This window comes from Centroberyx affinis, unplaced genomic scaffold (genome assembly GCF_046629955.1).
Source record: "Centroberyx affinis isolate AG114_WGS23_722 - 3 ecotype Tasmania unplaced genomic scaffold, CSIRO-AGI_Caff_v1 ptg003742l_1, whole genome shotgun sequence".
NCBI lineage: Eukaryota > Metazoa > Chordata > Actinopteri > Beryciformes > Berycidae > Centroberyx > Centroberyx affinis.
Genome location: NW_027281620.1, coordinates 310,605 through 331,696, shown reverse-complemented (window position 1 = coordinate 331,696; position 21,092 = coordinate 310,605). Strand labels below are relative to the sequence as shown.

At 41.7% G+C, this 21,092-nt stretch overlaps 2 protein-coding genes across 2 annotated transcripts; both read left to right on the top strand.

Annotated features, from left to right (window-relative positions):
• The first annotated feature begins 463 nt into the window (after positions 1 to 463).
• LOC139662262 (odorant receptor 131-2-like) lies at positions 464 to 1,234 on the top strand. The gene has a single exon (XM_071540903.1). The coding sequence runs from the start codon at positions 476 to 478 to the stop codon at positions 1,232 to 1,234; it is 759 nt and encodes a 252-aa protein (XP_071397004.1). The 5' UTR covers positions 464 to 475.
• Positions 1,235 to 9,595: 8,361 nt separating this feature from the next.
• On the top strand, positions 9,596 to 12,631 carry LOC139662261 (odorant receptor 131-2-like). Its single transcript, XM_071540902.1, has 2 exons — positions 9,596 to 9,745; positions 11,864 to 12,631. The coding sequence occupies exons 1-2, from the start codon at positions 9,596 to 9,598 to the stop codon at positions 12,629 to 12,631; spliced, it is 918 nt and encodes a 305-aa protein (XP_071397003.1).
• Positions 12,632 to 21,092: the final 8,461 nt, after the last annotated feature.

The window sequence follows — 21,092 nt, the reverse complement described above, 5'->3', positions numbered from 1 at the left end:
GCAGGTGATTGTCAGCTCTTGATAAAGGAGCGGCACAAGGATAAAGTTACTGTAAATGCACTACATTTTGAAGGGGTACAATGTTTGCTAATGTGTTCATTGTAAACACTGCAGCAATGACTCAAGTAATTGCCATTTATGTCAGATTGAGAAAACTTAATTACAATACTACAAGGTGTGCTCTTAGAAATATGTAAATCCAGTACAAAAACATAGAGATTTTGGTTTCCAAAAAATGCATCAATGTTCTATAATGATGATTCTTTGGAGAAACTCCCCTTTTCTCTAAACCTTTCCCCACTTCCCATGTGCTGTTTCCTCTAGTCTTGCCCTTGCCCCTCTTCTACTGAACTCTGCTCCACTCAACTATTTTCTTTCCTCCCCACTCTCCTCTCTCAATTTTCCCCTCCATCCTCCTCTCCTTCCATCTCCCCATACCCCTCTCCTCTTCATTCCCGCCAACCAGGTCTTCTACATGAATCCTCGCTACATCCTTTTCATTCACCTGGTGGTCAACGATATGATCCAACTGATGCTCACCGTCATGCTATTCCTCCTCAGCTACACCCTCTACACAGTAAATGTCTCCCTCTGCTGCTGCGCCATCCTGCTTGCTCTTTTCACCACCGAAAACACCCCTCTGAACCTGGCCTGCATGGCGGTAGAGTGCTACATTGCCATCTGCGTCCCCCTCCGCCATGCGCAGATCTGTACAGTCAAAAGAACACGCATGCTGATTGGTCTGATCTGGGCGACGAGCATGTTGTCTGTCCTCCCCGACCTCTTCATTGCCCTGGCCACAGAACCCCTGGAGTTTTTTCATACCCGAGTCTTCTGTCTCAGGGAAACTGTCTTCAGGAATCCCACCATTCTCAAGAAGAGGGATATCACCTATATAGTGTTCCTAGTCATAGTTTGGCTCATTATCTTCTACACTTACTTCAGGATCCTGTTCACTGCCAAGGAGGCAAGCACCGATGCTAAGAAGGCCCAGAAAACTATCCTCCTCCATGGGTTTCAGCTGCTGTTGTGTATGGCTACCTATGCAGACCACCTGTTAAAAAATGCTCTGCTGTACTGGTTCCCTGAACATCATGCGGACTCCCTCTTTGCCTGCTATATTATTATACACATCCTGCCACGATCCATAAGTCCAATCATCTATGGCCTACGGGACAAGACTTTCAGGAGGTACCTGAAAAGGTATCTGTTGTGTAAAGTGAGCATACAGTAATCACCCATCCACAGACTGTAATTAGGAGGTCTTTATTTTTTTTTTTAAAAAGGTGACACTTCATGAACTCTGGAAGGCTCTGGAAGGACCTTGTGCTAGATAGCCTTTTGCCAAAAGCTATTCGGTCTAGCCTTACATTATTGTGTCTGGTAGCCATTAGCACAGCCCTCTAGCCTTTCGCGTAACGTTATTCAGTCTAGCTTTGTATCATAGCTTCTGGTAGCCGCTAGCATAGCCTAAGCTCCTAGCCTCAGCTAAGCTTTTATGTCTGTTCCTTACTTTTAGAGAAGCTCACTCTATTAGAGAGTTGCGTCCGTCAGCTTGAGGATGATAGATTAGTCACGTTAGATACTACGGGCACTCCAGATAGTTTACGGTCCGGGCCGGTGTTAGCGTTAGCCCGAGCGTTAGCCATGATTCCCCAGATAGTGTAGCCCCTTCGGCAATGGGTGATGAATTTATCCCGGTCCCGAGGCGTCGGAGCGCCCGCATGAGCCAGCCGTCTGTTGTGTGGCCCGTTTTGCTCCGCTTAGTAGTCCCTGAGGCCGGCCTGCCACCCCGGCTCCTCGGCCCCGCTCTAAACCACGCATCGTAGTTATAGGAGACTCCATAACCCGTAACATTAGGCTAGAAGCAGCAGCCAAAATAGTCTGTCTACCAGGGGCCAGAGTTCCTGAAATAGAGGCTACTCTCAGGGTGCTGACAAACAGGCATAGACATGCGGATAAGGCACACAACAACCAGGCTAACCAGGCCACACAGTGTTGACATAATGGGATTATGTGAAACCTGGCTAAAGCCAAATGACGTTCTTCCATTAAATGAAGCTTCCCCCTCTAATTTTACCAATTTGCATGTCGCTCAGACATCTAAGAAAGGTGGAGGTGTTGGCCTAATCTTCAATTTGAGTCTGAACCTTTCACCAGTAATAAACTCTCATCTTGTGAGATGCTCACTATGCGCCCTTCCATTCCAGTTAGCATGGGCCTTAACCACTCTGGTATCCTGCCTTTCTACCTAATCGTCCTTTATCGCCCTCCTGGGCCCTATTCATCTTTTTAGAAGAATTTTCCAATTTCCTCTCTGACCTTGTAATTCGTACGGATAACAATAATAATAATAATAATTGATTACATTTATATAGCGCTTTTCTAGGTACTCAAAGCGCTTCACACAGGAGTGGGGGGGGGACTCAACTCATCCACCACCGATGTGTAGCACCCACCTGGGTGATGCACGGCAGCCAGTTTGCGCCAGAACGCTCACCACACATCAGCCATTTCAGTGGAGAGTAGAGGACTGAAGGAGCCAATTAGGTAACGAGGGTTGATTAGGTGGCCATGATGGAAGGAAGGCCTGTTTGGGAATTTTGCCAGGGCACCGGGGTTACACCCCTACTCTTGCGATGAGTGCCGATGGGATCTTTATTGACTACAGAGTCAGGACCTCGGTTTAACGTCTCATCCGAAGGACGGTGCTCACTCACAGGACAGAGTCCCTGTCTCTGCCCTGGGGCATTGGGGATATTATGCATGAGACCAGAGGGAAGAGCACCTCCTACTGGTCCTCCAACACCACTTCCAGCACCAGGTGGTCTCCCATCCATCTAACCACAGCCAAACCTGCTTAGCTTCCCAGGCAAGATAGCGATGTGATGCAGGAGCTATGGTAGGATAACATCCTAATTATCGGTGATTTCAATATTCATCTAAATTGTAAAACTAATCCAGTTAGCAAAGCTTTTTTCGTCCCTAATTGATACTTTTGGCTTTACTCGGTTCACGGACCCATTCTAATGGCAATACTCTTGATCTGGTCCTCGCTTGTGGTATTAATGTTTCAGACTTAGTAGTTTTGCCATATCCAACGGCATTATCAGATCATTATCTCATTAAATTTCAAATTGATTTGCCCTGTCGGCACTCAAATCCAGTTGATACCTACAGCATCCGCCGTATTGATCCTTCCGCAACTACAAAACTCGCTGATCTCCTACCAAAAACTCTTGCCTCTCTCCTGGAACGAATCGGCTCCCTTGACGAGTTCACGGATAACTTTAACTCTATTCTACTTGACTCGCTTGACTTTGTTGCGCTCCTTCTCATAAAAACCCGCCGTCTAAAGAAACTGTCGCCTTGGTTTACTGACGAAACCCGTGCACAAAAACAGGCGTGTAGAAAGCTGGAACGCAAATGGCGCTCATCCAAACTTGAGGTCTTTCGGCTAGCTTGGAGCGATAGCCTAATGAATTACAAGCGTATGTGACCTCTGTGATATGTCTTCTGTCTAAATGAATCTCCTGGAGCTGGTCAGGCTTGTGGTAACAGCAGGTTTATTCCACGTTCTTGCAGATCTAGGATTACCATGTTTACATTTTTGAAAATCTATACTCTGTACAATACATTGACACAGTGATCATATAGTGGGTTTACATTCATGTAAATAAAATGACACAGAACAGAAACTGTCCCTCTCTAAAATTTACAAGGAGAAAATACAGAAAATATAAACAAAAATGTTTATACAAATTTCTCACACCGTACTGTTACCTTTTTTTTTTTTAGTATTTTTCATTTTATAATAACGATTATGTAACAATTACATTACAAGACACAGAAGGTAAGCAAACCACAGAAAATACCTCATCTGCATATTTAAAATATTACCACACTCTATAGAGCGACATACTGTAACATACCTGCATTTATGACAAAGGACAATAGAGTAGAATGGTCATCTCTGGTGGACAAACAGCACATGCTCTGTCTAGAAAGACGGCATCACGTTAATGTTAGCTAGCTATACTGGAGAGATTTTTACTGGCAATAAAACACATAAAAAACGAATGGTTAACTTAATAAAACATGGCGAATTTAATCTAAGACAAATAATATCCAACCAAATAAAGCCAGCTCAACTTTTATGTGCTTTTCAAGTTAGTTAACATTATTTTGTCCACGGACATTCACAGACACGTTACCTGGTGGCAAATCCTCCATCGCTTTGAGGATTACCCATAATCCTTTGCTATTACTACTCAATGCAGGTACAAATTTACAACAGCAGGTGGCATAGTTGTCCCATTTAGCGGGATTTAACCTGAACCTTTCCAACTATGTTACATACGCTCTCCGCTGCTAGGGCCTCCTACTTCTCAGATCTTAACACTAATAAAGATAACCCGAAGTTTCTATTTGACACGGTAGCAAAACTTACTCGCAAACCCTCCCCTGTAGCGAGCTCTCCATTTTCTGCAAATTATTTTCTTAATTTCTTCAATCACAAAACTGACTGTATTAGAGATGAGATTAGCAATTCTTTACCTACCGAGGGCGTTGATCCCTCTTCTAATCGTGCATTAGGTGCATTAGAGACCACTACCGTACTCTTGCAATTTGAGACCTTATCTAAATTAGTACTTTCCTCTAAATCCACAACCAGTTTATCTGACCCTCTTCCAGCTAAATTGATTAAGGAACTTCTTCCAATATTAGGCCCTTCCCTACTCAACATCAACACCTCTCTCCCCTCTGGCGTTGTGCCCTTGTCCTTCAAATCAGCCGTAATTAAACCTCTGCTGAAAAAACCTAACCTTGATCCTGATGTTCTCAATAACTTTAGACCGATCTCCAATCTCCCCTTCCTCTCGAAAGTCTTGGAAAGAATAGTTTCTACCTGACTAACCGACTACCTCTCGTGTAATAGTCTCTTCGAACCCTTTCAATCTGGCTTTAGGTCTCTCCATAACACTGAGACTGCTCTCAAAAGTGGTAAACAACCTACTCCTCGCCTCAGATTCTGACTCTTCTTCTGTTCTTATCCTACTTGATTTGAGTGCGGCATTCGATACAGTCGATCATAATATTCTCTTAAACCGCCTAGCGAGCTACGTTGGCATCCACGACTCTGCGGTTGTGTCTCACATAAAAATACTGTATCTGACTACTCTAAAGTTAACTTTGGCGTACCGCAGGGCTCTGTGCTGGGGCCTCTGCTTTTCTCCATTTACATGCTACCTCTTGGTGACATTTTCCGCAGCTACGGTATTAAATTTCATTGTTACGCGGATGATACTTAAATTTACATACCAATTAGACCTGATGACTGTTCACAACTTACAAACCTAGAACTATGCCTAATCGCTGTAACGAATTGGATGTCACAAAATTTCTTGCATTTAAACGCCAACAAAACTGAGATGCTAGTTGTTGGCCCAAAAACCCAACTGCCTCTTGTTGCAGACCTTACTCTTAACTTTGGGGACTGCTTAATTACCCAGAGTTCCACAGTTAAAAACCTTGGCGTTACTTTCGACTCAGCTCTCTCATTCGATACTCACATTAAGGAAATCACTAAGGTAGCATTTTTACACCTTCGCAATATGTCGAAAATTCGCTCCCTGCTAAATATGACGGATGCTGAAACTTTAATACACGCTTTTGTTTCATCAAGACTCGATTATTGCAATGTCTTACTCTCTGGCCTACCGAACTGCAGTATTAAAAAACTACAACTCGTGCAAAATGCTGCCGCCAGAATACTAACCAAAACTAGAAAATTTGACCACATTACTCCAATCCTAACCTCCCTTCACTGGCTCCCAATTCAAGCCAGATCTGACTTTAAGGTGCTTCTGTTAGCTTATAAATCGTTACATGGGCTTGCACCATCATATCTATCCGACCTCATCATCCCTTATATTCCCCCTCGTGCCCTCCGATCGCAGGATGCTGGCTACCTTATTGTCCCTAGAATCAAGAAAAAATCAGCAGGCAGTAGAGCGTTCTCCTACCGAGCTCCCTATCTCTGGAACCAGCTACCTCTTACGGTCAGGGAAGCTAATTCTGTTGAAATCTTCAAATCTAGACTCAAAACCTATTTATTCTCGCAATCATACGACCTACCTTAGCACCGTTGGCTTGGGCTCGACCCAGTCTGTTCTCTTACCCTAGCCTAGACAGTATTTATATATAAATTTGGTTACACTGTGTCTAATCACTTTCTATCTGTTGTCTGTATGAGCGTGTCTGTGCCCAAATACGTCTGGGTTTAATAATGCTTCTGTCATTATTGTTGCCCATAACTCTGTCAATGTTTTGCCCGACCTATTGCACGATAAGCCGTCCTGGGGGGGGTCCCTATTTGCCTCAGTCCGCCCAAGGTTTCTTCCAAGTTTTCCTACTAAGGTTTTTTCTTCAGAGTTTTTCCTTGTGTGCATTTAGGGTCTACATAGCCTAACCGGGTAGGTTAGGCTATGTAGAATAGGTAGATTGTTTGCCTTGCTAAATCTGCTCGACCTAGCTAGACACATTCTCTGTAAAGTCCTCTGAGACATGCTTGTGACAAAGGGCTATATAAATAAACTTGACATGACTTGACATGAAAGATATGAACATTGTATCAAAGTTAAATATCATTTTCAACTCAAACTAGAACTCTATGCTATGGCTGGAGAGTCAGAGTCAATAAGGCCTGAGCAATGTTAACAGGTAGTGTGAGCAGACACACACGGACCCATGTGCATGTGTACACAACCATACATCCATGCACGCACGCACGCACACACACACACCAATGGCGTAGCCACAGGTGTGCCAGGGTGTGCCTGTGCCACCCACAGAGGCAGCTGGCACACCCAAAAATCAGATGCAGAATGAATTTTTAGTTATAGCCTTACTAAAACGCTTTGTTCGAAACTTAGGCTATTATGGTCTAATTATAATAATTGTTAATTTTAAAATAAATTCTAAATCATTTTCGTCAAAAAAAACAACATCCACCGCCATGCACAGCCTGCCTACCAATCAAATTTAGTAGCTGTTGACCTGTGACCTCAGCGAGCATCACGGGAGAACGGGAGTGTAAGTAAACAATGCAACGCCTGCAGCTAATGCTGGAATATAGCCGCTAGGCTAGTTTATCAAAATGAAACAGAGCTTGCTGTTTAACTTCTTCAAAACACCTTGCATTGATGACCAGCCGGACACAAGGCCTACAACAGCTGAGGAGGATGTTTCCCCATCACCCTCCCCCTCAAGGGAGCCGCCTGCTGCCGTTTGAAAGGGTACTTACAGAGACTTTGGAGTCTAATGAAATAATTGAGTCATTTAAGACCAAGCCACGCCGTCTTGCCCTTTAAGCTGTCAACTTGCACAGGTAGGCTGTGTCCCGATAAAGTTTCATGTAAATGTAATTTGGGGGAATGCTGTGTAGATTCTAGTCTTGCCTAGTTGTTATCTGTTCCATTGTAGGCCTATTTAGTTTTATTTGATGAGCCTATAGTATGTAAAGAATGATTACACTGTGACGTTTAAAATAACAACGGACTGTACAATGACTAAAGCACTTTTTATAGCCTACTGTGTTATGGCTATGTTGTAGGCAAGCCTATATGGAGAGTAATGGATGGTTATATTTTTGTGGAGGTGCACATCAGTCTAGCCTACTCTGTGTTGTAGAGAAAATTAGATGTGGCACACACACACACATCTACTACCCACCTGCATGCATTCACACCTACACTTACACATGTATACACACACCCCTGTATCCTTAGATGTTTGCCAAACCCAGCACATATAAAAGTATCTGATAGATTTTCTGGAGCCACTCTCTGTTATGTCACGTTGGTATCCTGGTCTGACTGCATTAACTAAGGTAAGTACCACCTGTGAACTTTCACTACAGTCATATGGCCACAGAGGAGTGTCACAATAGAGTTGAATGAAGTGCTGCAGTGCTATGATAGTGAAATAAAGTTTCATCAACTCATTCATATTTCCTTATCATATTCTGACTTGACTGATGATGTATGAGGTGTGCATTGTCCATGTGTGGCAGCAAACATGCTGGTTATGGCTACATGATCCTATCTTACTCTAGTGTGTTTTTTTTTCCTGAGATGTGTCTTTTCTCCTGTTTCAGGATAATTTGTATTTTGAAATCCATTTTATTATCAGTCATGAGGCACTTCCCTCATCCACACTCCCAGCACAGCATTCTGAAACTGAGTCTGAAATCTGAAATCTCCACCATTTGAAAAACATCACAATAGCTTGACAATTGAAAGCAAAAAGTTTAAAATAATTATGATGCTTTTTAAAGGATCTTAGGTAACTTCTTGTAAGTCCTTGGTTGAAAATAATACTAGTTTTACAGACTGATCATCTATAATCAATGATGAACTTCCTTCCCAAAATGGATCTCGTTTTGAAATTCTTACTCAGCCTCACCTTCACAGTTTCAAGACAAAGTTTCAAAACAATGAACTGAATGAAGTAGAAATTGGAACCACACTGAAAATAATGATTAAAAAGGGCCGTTCATGTTGTTCTTTCCACTACTGTGGTTATTTTAATTGTATTTTCAAAATATTATATTGATTTTTATCTTTCAAGTTGATGCCCCGATCTTCTGCCTGAGGTGAGTACTACTTTCTTGTGCTCTTGTCATTGAGTGGGCCTGGTAAGGAGGACGGAAGGATCTCTAACAAAATTTAATTCATTCAGCAGTTCCACATTGTCGAAAAGTGCCCAGTAGTTTTAAAAATGCAACTTTCAACAAAGCTGTAATGAAGCCAACGAATGTGGTGCAAATAGCAAAGACTATTGAAAAATAACCATGTGTGGAAATTATCATGATCAAATTGTTAATTATGTCTAAGACTCACTCTAAAGGCCTATGATGAACCTGATAATGTAACTGAAGTTATTCCTAAATGGTACCTTAATGATTCACATAAGTGTTTATTGTACGTTATCTAAAATTTGCATGAGATTTTTACACACATTTTTACACAATGTGCAATGCCACCCAGCCAAGAGTTCTTCCTCAGTTTACTAAGTGTGATTATGTTGTGTATTATTGTATAGAAATATTGCATTTGTTGTATAATTATTGTAACTACTGTTATATAATATGGTATTCAACCAGTCAATAATAAATATAAGATCAATGGTTAATAAATTATGACATTATTTATAGCAACTCTATAATCTAACTCTATCTATTTTAGTTGTACCTGAACCTCATATATTACCTTTTACTCCTATTTTCTATTATATATATATGTATATATATATATATATATATATATTTGTTTTTTTATTTTTTTTATTTTTTTCTATCATTCATTGTGGTAGTTTCACATCACTGCTTTTGGGTTTTACTGTATGTAAAGCACTTTGTAAACATTGTTTTTAGAAGTGCTATACAAATAAAGTTATTATTATTATTATTATTATTATTATTATTATTATAATAATGTTGCATACAAGCTGCATATTTGGGTTAATGTTTCTTATAGTTGGTGAATATTACGTTCTCTCTCTTTTGTTAGACTTCAACTTCAGCTTCCAAAAGATGAACGTGTCATCTGCCAATGTAACAGTGATTATACAATATCGAGACTCCTTCGCCACAGCTGTGACCAAAAATATGGTTGTTGTGGCCCTCGGCATCTCCATCAACTACATCAATGCCAGCCTCATTCACACCTTCCGCAAACATCAGGTTTGACATTCCTTCACTGTCAACCAACCACTTATGATCAATTTAATGAGGAGATATTGCAGAAATTAATATTTATATCACCACCACCTCTGCTGCTGGATTAACGGTGAGTGTCCATTGAACAGCCAAATTTGCAGGTGTAGAGATTATGTGGAGAATTGTGGGAAGGTGAGTGTCGAAAAATTCCAAGCTCAACATTGACAGGGCGGTGCCAAAAGATGAACTAAAGTCTATTTCACTCAAATGTTACGCGTCTGAATCAAGCATTAATAAGTAGAACAGCAGGTGTCAGTTTGATTCATGTCTGTTCATGAAATATGCCCCTTGATGTTCCACCTGTCCCACCAGACAGAGCATGGAGGAAACAATAATTATTACTGTTCCTACACTTCCAATTTTGTATGATGCATCTTTTCACAAATTCAAATTCAATTTATTTTATTTATTAGCAGGAGGACCCAGACCCGGCGGGAGAAACAAATTCGTGGACGGGCATTAAATTTTCTCGGGGGGGGCACAATGATTTTTCAACGTAACATAAGAAAAATCATAATAGAAGACCATTAGGTTACACTTTTAAGGTTACAAAGCTTGTTAATTTCAATCGCATGCTTCCAATTGCAATATCACTTTATGGTGAAAGTTGAATCAACATTGGCACATGCTGAACGAAATTGCAGAAAGCTGCATCTGCCTTTACTGAGTACTCCAACATCTTTGTACTCTGCATCTTTTCACAAATTAAAATTCAATTTATTTTATTTATTAGCAGGAGGACCAGGATGTAAATGATCATTACCTGAAAATTCTCAACATATACTGAACAAAAATATAAACGCAACACTTTTGTTTTTGCTCCCATTTTTCATGAGTTGAAATAAAAGATCTAAGACTTTTTCTATGCACACAAAAGGCTTATTTCTCTCAAATTTTGTTCACAAATTTGTCTACACATTTTAGAGTGGCCTTTTATTGTGACCAGCCCAAGGCACACCTGTGCAATAATCATGCTGTTTAATCAGCATCTTGATATGCCACACCTGTCAGGTGGATGGATTATCTTGGCAAAGGAGAAGTGATCACTAACACGGATTTAAACCAATTTGTGAACAACATTTGAGAGACATAAGCCTTTTGTGTGCATAGAGTCTTAGATCTTTTATTTCAACTCGTGAAAAATGGCAGCAAAAACAAAAGTGTTGCGTTTATATTTTTGTTCAGTATAGAAAAACAAGGAGTTAGGCCTACAATAACATCCATGACCCATATGAACCTTTTTGAAAAAAAATAAAATAAAATTAGGAATTGGAAATAAATAGCCTAATAAAAAAAAAATCTGAAAAAAAATAAAAATAAAATTGTGTTTGTGTTCAGTTGAGCATTAATCTAGGATAAGTCCTATACCATCAAATTTGCCCACACCGATTTCTACACCCATGAAGCGTCCAAGATTTACGAGCACAGCGTTGGCAAGGAGTGTGGCTGTTGTCAGTGGACAGTCACTGTAAAACTACAGGCAGAAAGAAGAAGAAGAGTGCTGTGTCTAGCTAATGTTTGATTCACCAGAATTAGCAGCACACCTTTCAGGTATTAAAAGTCCAATCCTAGGTCTAGTGGTGAAAAAGCATTGTCCATCTATAAATGCTTCTGCAGGTGATTGTCAGCTCTTGATAAAGGAGCAGCACAAGGATAAAGTTACTGTAAACATCAATATTAAATGCACTACATTTTGAAGGTGTACAATGTTTGCTAATGTGTTCATTGTAAACACTGCAGCAATGACTCAAGTAATTGCCATTTATGTCAGAATGAGAAAACTTAATTACAATACTACAAGGTGTGCTCTTAGAAATCCAGTACAAAAACATAGAGATTTTGGTTTCCAAAAAAAGCATCAATATTCTGTAATGATGATTCTTTGGAGAAACTCCCCTTTTCTCTACACCTTTCCCCACTTCCCATGTGCTGTTTCCTCTAGTCTTGCCCTTGCCCCTCTTCTACTGAACTCTGCTCCACTCAACTATTTTCTTTCCTCCCCTCTCCTCTCTCAATTTCCCCCCCCATCCTCCTCTCCTTCCATCTCCCCATACCCCTCTCCTCTTCATTCCCGCCAACCAGGTCTTCTACATGAATCCTCGCTACATCCTTTTCATTCACCTGGTGGTCAACGATATGATCCAACTGATGCTCACCGTCATGCTATTCCTCCTCAGCTACACCCTCTACACAATAAATGTCTCCCTCTGCTGCTGCGCCATCCTGCTTGCTCTTTTCACCACCGAAAACACCCCTCTGAACCTGGCCTGCATGGCGGTAGAGTGCTACATTGCCATCTGCGTCCCCCTCCGCCATGCGCAGATCTGTACAGTCAAAAGAACACGCATGCTGATTGGTCTGATCTGGGCGACGAGCATGTTGTCTGTCCTCCCCGACCTCTTCATTGCCCTGGCCACAGAACCCCTGGAGTTTTTTCATACCCGAGTCTTCTGTCTCAGGGAAACTGTCTTCAGGAATCCCACCGTTCTCAAGAAGAGGGATATCACCTATATAGTGTTCCTAGTCATAGTTTGGCTCATTATCTTCTACACTTACTTCAGGATCCTGTTCACTGCCAAGGAGGCAAGCACCGATGCTAAGAAGGCCCAGAAAACTATCCTCCTCCATGGGTTTCAGCTGCTGTTGTGTATGGCTACCTATGCAAACCACCTGTTAAAAAATGCTCTGCTGTACTGGTTCCCTGAACATCATGCGGACTCCCTCTTTGCCTGCTATATTATTATACACATCCTGCCACGATCCATAAGTCCAATCATCTATGGCCTACGGGACAAGACTTTCAGGAGGTACCTGAAAAGGTATCTGTTGTGTAAAGTGAGCATACAGTAATCACCCATCCACAGACTGTAATTAGGAGGTCTTTATTCTTTTTTTTTTTTTAAAAAGGTGACACTTCATGAACTCTGGAAGGCTTTCCTGAGCATCCTAAGCCCACCTTGCATTCACTTTCCCCAAATTAGCCCATGTCACCCTTCTCCAGCACTCACTCCACTTGCTCTGCTGCTCATGTCATTGACAACCCAAGGCTGCTAAGGGAGCTACATCGCCATGCCTCCAGGCCATGCCTCCAGCCAGGCCATAGTCCGGGCCAATGATTGTTATCACTCTTGGCTCCCCAGTGGTGCTATGATCTAAGCACTCCAGTCAGGCCTTTGGTTCTATAAATAGAGTTATTATACACTTTCAACTATAAATAAAGCTCATTCTACTGTTGCACTCATTGTAAGGTGCTCTGGATTAGTGTCAGCTAAATGTCTAAAATGTAAACGTGTAACACAATCATATGGAGTAAATGAGAGCTTCATAGCAGCTACATGTCACGAATACTGATGAAATCTTTGCATCAGGTTTCATTAAATGTTTACGCAGCACTGCCGTGCAAAGGCAAAATGTAATAACTACAAGTTTGGTCAAAATTGAATTAAGACTGGAATCAGACTTTGTTCATCAGCCTCTGTTTTATCTTGTAACAAACTGTTTTGGCTCATTTATGTTTAGTTTGTGACAAAACCGCATGTCAAATTTGCAGTAACTACAAAAACCAGCTAAATCCAAGGCAGAATGCAGTAGGAGTAGTTGCTGTGCTCTGGCCTTGAATCTCCAGCTGCAGTTGTAAATACCGCGGTCTGCCGTGGTTATACAAATACAAATTAAGTTTGTGTTTATGTTCTCAGTAAGAAATTTTATAATTTTGCCTGGTTGCAATTATTGGAAACGATAGACAGAAAATGACTATAGATCATCTACTTCCTGTGATTTCCATGGTTGTTCACGTCCACATATGTAAGTGTGACGCGAGACTTCAGGTTCCGAGGCCACGCTGCTAGCCACGCTGTTAGCATCTTTCCTGACGTCTTCCCGGAGTATTATTAGTTTTTTCCCTCTAACCTCTCCCTCTTAATTCCTCCCTTTCAACCTGTAAACTGCATATCCTTCAATTTCTTCTGCACCTCCCCTCTCGACTTCTGTTGGTTTATCTGTAGCAATTTAGTATCATCTGTTAGCCTAGCTTGTTTACCTAGCCGCAGCTAGTTAGCAGCTTTCGCTATTAGCCCTGTCTTGTGGGCTCATTTTTAGCTAGTTAGCAACTCCTGCTTACTTAGTTACTCGCAGCAAGCTAGCACCTTGTGCTAGATGGCCTTTTGCCAAAAGCTATTCGGTCTAGCCTTACATTATTGTGTCTGGTAGCCATTAGCACAGCCCTCTAGCCTTTCGCGTAACGTTATTCAGTCTAGCTTTGTATCATAGCTTCTGGTAGCCGCTAGCATAGCCTAAGCTCCTAGCCTCAGCTAAGCTTTTATGTCTGTTCCTTACTTTTAGAGAAGCTCACTCTATTAGAGAGTTGCGTCCGTCAGCTTGAGGATGATAGATTAGTCACGTTAGATACGACGGGCACTCCAGATAGTTTACGGTCCGGGCCGTTGTTAGCGTTAGCCCGAGCGTTAGCCATGATTCCCCAGATAGTGTAGCCCCTTCGGCAATGGGTGATGAATTTATCCCGGTCCCGAGGCGTCGGAGCGCCCGCATGAGCCAGCCGTCTGTTGTGTGGCCCGATTTTCAACCATCGCTCCCGGAATCGTTTTGCTCTGCTTAGTAGTCCCTGAGGCCGGCCTGCCACCCCGGCTCCTCGGCCCCGCTCTAAACCACGCATCGTAGTTATAGGAGACTCCATAACCCGTAACATTAGGCTAGAAGCAGCAGCCAAAATAGTCTGTCTACCAGGGGCCAGAGTTCCTGAAATAGAGGCTACTCTCAGGGTGCTGACAAACAGGCATAGACATGCGGATAAGGCACACAACAACCAGGCTAACCAGGCCACACAGTGTTGACATAATGGGATTATGTGAAACCTGGCTAAAGCCAAATGACGTTCTTCCATTAAGATCTGAGAAGTAGGAGGCCCTAGCAGCGGAGAGCGTATGTAACATAGTTGGAAAGGTTCAGGTTAAATCCCGCTACATGGGACAACTATGCCACCTGCTGTTGTAAATTTGTACCTGCATTGAGTAGTAATAGCAAAGGATTATGGGTAATCCTCAAAGCGATGGAGGATTTGCCACCAGGTAACGTGTCTGTGAATGTCCGTGGACAAAATAATGTTAACTAACTTGAAAAGCACATAAAAGTTGAGCTGGCTTTATTTGGTTGGATATTATTTGTCTTAGATTAAATTCGCCATGTTTTATTAAGTTAACCATTCGTTTTTTATGTGTTTTATTGCCAGTAAAAATCTCTCCAGTATAGCTAGTTAACATTAACGTGATGCCGTCTTTCTAGACAGAGCATGTGCTGTTTGTCCACCAGAGATGACCATTCTACTCTATTGTCCTTTGTCATAAATGCAGGTATGTTACAGTATGTCGCTCTATAGAGTGTGGTAATATTTTAAATATGCAGATGAGGTATTTTCTGTGGTTTGCTTACCTTCTGTGTCTTGTAATGTAATTGTTACATAATCGTTATTATAAAATGAAAAATACTAAAAAAAAAAAAAGGTAACAGTACGGTGTGAGAAATTTGTATAAACATTTTTGTTTATATTTTCTGTATTTTCTCCTTGTAAATTTTAGAGAGGGACAGTTTCTGTTCTGTGTCATTTTATTTACATGAATGTAAACCCACTATATGATCACTGTGTCAATGTATTGTACAGAGTATAGATTTTCAAAAATGTAAACATGGTAATCCTAGATCTGCAAGAACGTGGAATAAACCTGCTGTTACCACAAGCCTGACCAGCTCCAGGAGATTCATTTAGACAGAAGACATATCACAGAGGTCACATACGCTTGTAATTCATTAGGCTATCGCTCCAAGCTAGCCGAAAGACCTCAAGTTTGGATGAGCGCCATTTGCGTTCCAGCTTTCTACACGCCTGTTTTTGTGCACGGGTTTCGTCAGTAAACCAAGGCGACAGTTTCTTTAGACGGCGGGTTTTTATGAGAAGGAGCGCAACAAAGTCAAGCGAGTCAAGTAGAATAGAGTTAAAGTTATCCGTGAACTCGTCAAGGGAGCCGATTCGTTCCAGGAGAGAGGCAAGAGTTTTTGGTAGGAGATCAGCGAGTTTTGTAGTTGCGGAAGGATCAATACGGCGGATGCTGTAGGTATCAACTGGATTTGAGTGCCGACAGGGCAAATCAATTTGAAATTTAATGAGATAATGATCTGATAATGCCGTTGGATACGGCAAAACTACTAAGTCTGAAACATTAATAAAGCGAGGACCAGATCAAGAGTATTGCCATTAGAATGGGTCCGTGAACCGAGTAAAGCCAAAAGTATCAATTAGGGACGAAAAAAGCTTTGCTAACTGGATTAGTTTTACAATTTAGATGAATATTGAAATCACCGATAATTAGGATGTTATCCTACCATAGCTCCTGCATCACATCGCTATCTTGCCTGGGAAGCTAAGCAGGTTTGGCTGTGGTTAGATGGATGGGAGACCACCTGGTGCTGGAAGTGGTGTTGGAGGACCAGTAGGAGGTGCTCTTCCCTCTGGTCTCATGCATAATATCCCCAATGCCCCAGGGCAGAGACAGGGACTCTGTCCTGTGAGTGAGCACCGTCCTTCGGATGAGATGTTAAACCGAGGTCCTGACTCTGTGGTCGATAAAGATCCCATCGGCACTCATCGCAAGAGTAGGGGTGTAACCCCGGTGCCCTGGCAAAATTCCCAAACAGGCCTTCCTTCCATCATGGCCACCTAATCATCCCTCGTTACCTAATTGGCTCCTTCAGTCCTCTACTCTCCACTGAAATGGCTGATGTGTGGTGAGCGTTCTGGCGCAAACTGGCTGCCGTGCATCACCCAGGTGGGTGCTACACATCGGTGGTGGATGAGTTGAGTCCCCCCCCCACCCCTATGTGAAGCGCTTTGAGTACCTAGAAAAGCGCTATATAAATGTAATCAATTATTATTATTATAATTATCCGTATGAATTACAAGGTCAGAGAGGAAATTGGAAAATTCTTCTAAAAAGATGAATAGGGCCCAGGAGGGTGATAAAGGACGATTAGGTAGAAAGGCAGGATACCAGAGTGGTTAAGGCCCATGCTAACTGGAATGGAAGGGCGCATAGTGAGCATCTCACAAGATGAGAGTTTATTACTGGTGAAAGGTTCAGACTCAAATTGAAGATTAGGCCAACACCTCCACCTTTCTTAGATGTCTGAGCGACATGCAAATTGGTAAAATTAGAGGGGGAAGCTTCATTTTAACACTAATAAAGATAACCCGAAGTTTCTATTTGACACGGTAGCAAAACTTACTCGCAAACCCTCCCCTGTAGCGAGCTCTCCATTTTCTGCAAATGATTTTCTTAATTTCTTCAATCACAAAACTGACTGTATTAGAGATGAGATTAGCAATTCTTTACCCACCGAGGGCGTTGATCCCTCTTCTAATCGTGCATTAGGTGCATTAGAGACCACTACCGTACTCTTGCAATTTGAGACCTTATCTAAATTAGTACTTTCCTCTAAATCCACAACCAGTTTATCTGACCCTCTTCCAGCTAAATTGATTAAGGAACTTCTTCCAATATTAGGCCCTTCCCTACTCAACATCAACACCTCTCTCTCCTCTGGCGTTGTGCCCTTGTCCTTCAAATCAGCCGTAATTAAACCTCTGCTGAAAAAACCTAACCTTGATCCTGATGTTCTTAATAACTTTAGACCAATCTCCAATCTCCCCTTCCTCTCGAAAGTCTTGGAAAGAATAGTTTCTACCCGACTAACCGACTACCTCTCGTGTAATAGTCTCTTCGAACCCTTTCAATCTGGCTTTAGGTCTCTCCATAACACTGAGACTGCTCTCAAAAGTGGTAAACGACCTACTCCTCGCCTCAGATTCTGACTCTTCTTCTGTTCTTATCCTACTTGATTTGAGTGCGGCATTCGATACAGTCGATCATAATATTCTTTTAAACCGCCTAGCGAGCTACGTTGGCATCCACGACTCTGCGGTTGTGTCTCACATAAAAATACTGTATCTGACTACTCTAAAGTTAACTTTGGCATACCGCAGGGCTCTGTGCTGGGGCCTCTGCTTTTCTCCATTTACATGCTACCTCTTGGTGACATTTTCCGCAGCTACGGTATTAAATTTCATTGTTACGCGGATGATACTTAAATTTACATACCAATTAGACCTGATGACTGTTCACAACTTACAAACCTAGAACTATGCCTAATCGCTGTAACGAATTGGATGTCACAAAATTTCTTGCATTTAAACGCCAACAAAACTGAGATGCTAGTTGTTGGCCCAAAAACCCTACTGCCTCTTGTTGCAGACCTTACTCTTAACTTTGGGGACTGCTTAATTACCCAGAGTTCCACAGTTAAAAACCTTGGCGTTACTTTCGACTCAGCTCTCTCATTCGATACTCACATTAAGGAAATCACTAAGGTAGCATTTTTACACCTTCGCAATATCTCGAAAATTCGCTGCCTGCTAAATTTGACGGATGCTGAAACTTTAATACACGCTTTTGTTTCATCAAGACTCGATTATTGCAATGTCTTACTCTCTGGCCTACCGAACTGCAGTATTAAAAAACTACAACTCGTGCAAAATGCTGCCGCCAGAATACTAACCAAAACTAGAAAATTTGACCACATTACTCCAATCCTAACCTCCCTTCACTGGCTCCCAATTCAAGCCAGATCTGACTTTAAGGTGCTTCTGTTAGCTTATAAATCGTTACATGGGCTTGCACCATCATATCTATCCGACCTCATCATCCCTTATATTCCTCCTCGTGCCCTCCGATCGCAGGATGCTGGCTACCTTATTGTCCCTAGAATCAAGAAAAAATCAGCAGGCAGTAGAGCGTTCTCCTACCGAGCTCCCTATCTCTGGAACCAGCTACCTCTTACGGTCAGGGAAGCTAATTCTGTTGAAATCTTCAAATCTAGACTCAAAACCTATTTATTCTCGCAATCATACGACCTACCTTAGCACCGTTGACTTGGGCTCGACCCAGTCTGTTCTCTTACCCTAGCCTAGACAGTATTTATATATAAATTTGGTTACACTGTGTCTGATCACTTTCTATCTGTTGTCTGTATGAGCGTGTCTGTGCCCAAATACGTCTGGGTTTAATAATGCTTCTGTCATTATTGTTGCCCATAACTCTGTCAATGTTTTGCCCGACCTATTGCACGATAAGCCGTCCTGGGGGGGGTCCCTATTTGCCTCAGCCCGCCCAAGGTTTCTTCCAAGTTTTCCTACTAAGGTTTTTTCTTCAGAGTTTTTCCTTGTGTGCATTTAGGGTCTAAGGCTGGGGTGCCGGGTACGTTAGGCTATGTAGAATAGGTAGATTGTTTGCCTTGCTAAATCTGCTCTTGCCTACCTATGTTTTTTTTGCTATGTTTGTCTTACATAACTTTGTTCATCATTGATTGTGTTTAGTTAGACCTAGCTAGACACATTCTCTGTAAAGTCCTCTGAGACATGCTTGTGACAAAGGGCTATATAAATAAACTTGACTTGACTTGACATGAAAGATATGAACATTGTATCAAAGTTAAATATCATTTTCAACTCAAACTAGAACTCTATGCTATGGCTGGAGAGTCAGAGTCAATAAGGCCTGAGCAATGTTAACAGGTAGTGTGAGCAGACACACACGGACCCATGTGCATGTGTACACAACCATACATCCATGCACGCACGCACGCACACACACACACCAATGGCGTAGCCACAGGTGTGCCAGGGTGTGCCTGTGCCACCCAAAGAGGCAGCTGGCACACCCAAAAATCAGATGCAGAATGAATTTTTAGTTATAGCCTTACTAAAACGTTTTGTTCGAAACTTAGGCTATTATGGTCTAATTATAATAATTGTTAATTTTAAAATAAATTCTAAATCATTTTCGTCAAAAAAAACAACATCCACCGCCATGCACAGCCTGCCTACCAATCAAATTTAGTAGCTGTTGACCTGTGACCTCAGCGAGCATCACGGGAGACTAGCAGTGTAAGTAAACAATGCAACGCCTGCAGCTAATGCTAGAATATAGCCGCTAGGCTAGTTTATCAAAATGAAACAGAGCTTGCTGTTTAACTTCTTCAAAAAACCTTGCATTGATGACCAGCCGGACACAATGCCTACAACAGCTGAGGAGGATGTTTCCCCATCACCCTCCCCCTCAAGGGAGCCGTCTGCTGCCGTTTGAAAGGGTACTTACAGAGACTTTGGAGTCTAATGAAATAATTGAGTCATTTAAGACCAAGCCACGCCGTCTTGCCCTTTAAGCTGTCAACTTGCTGTGTCCCGATAAAGTTTCATGTAAATGTAATTTGGGGGAATGCTGTGTAGATTCTAGTCTTGCCTAGTTGTTATCTGTTCCATTGTAGGCCTATTTAGTTTTATTTGATGAGCCTATAGTATGTAAAGAATGATTACACTGTGACGTTTAAAATTACAACGGACTGTACAATGACTAAAGCACTTTTTATAGCCTACTGTGTTATGGCTATGTTGTAGGCAAGCTTATATGGAGGGTAATGGATGGTTATATTTTTGTGGAGGTGCACATCAGTCTAGCCTACTCTGTGTTGTAGAGAAAATTAGACGTGGCACACACACACACACATCTACTACCCACCTGCATGCATTCACACCTACACTTACACATGCATACACACACCCCTGTATCCTTAGATGTTTGCCAAACCCAGCACATATAAAAGTATCTGATAGATTTTCTGGAGCCACTCTCTGTTATGTCACGTTGGCATCCTGGTCTGACTGCATTAACTAAGGTAAGTACCACCTGTGAACTTTCACTATAGAGTTGAATGAAGTGCTGCAATGCTGTGATAGTGAAATACATTTTCATCAACTCATTCATATTTCCTTATCATATTCTGACTTGGCCGATAATATATATTCTGACTTGACTGATGATGTATATCACCAGGTTGGTACCTGAGGATATCTTGTATAGCATTATTGCATTTGTTGTATAATTATTGTAACTACTGTTATATAATATGGTATTCAACCAGTCAATAATAAATATAAGATCAATGGTAAATAAATTATGACATTATTTATAGCAACTCTATAATCTAACTCTATCTATTTTAGTTGTACCTGTTTACCTCTTATATTACATTTTACTCCTATTTTCTATTATATCTATTTTTTTTATTATTAGGGCCCGAGCACGACTTCGTGCGAAGCCCTATTGAAACTGAAGGAATTATTAGGGCCCGAGCACGACTTCGTGCGAAGCCCTATTGAAACTGAAGGAATTATTATTACGATTTTTCT

Coding starts and splice junctions, on each gene's coding strand:
- LOC139662262 (XM_071540903.1), top strand. CDS start 476: ATGAATCCTCGCTACATCCTTTTCATTCACCTGGTGGTCAACGATATG.
- LOC139662261 (XM_071540902.1), top strand. CDS start 9,596: ATGAACGTGTCATCTGCCAATGTAACAGTGATTATACAATATCGAGAC. Junction 9,746..11,863: donor ACACCTTCCGCAAACATCAG/GTTTGACATTCC, acceptor CCCGCCAACCAG/GTCTTCTACATGAATCCTCG.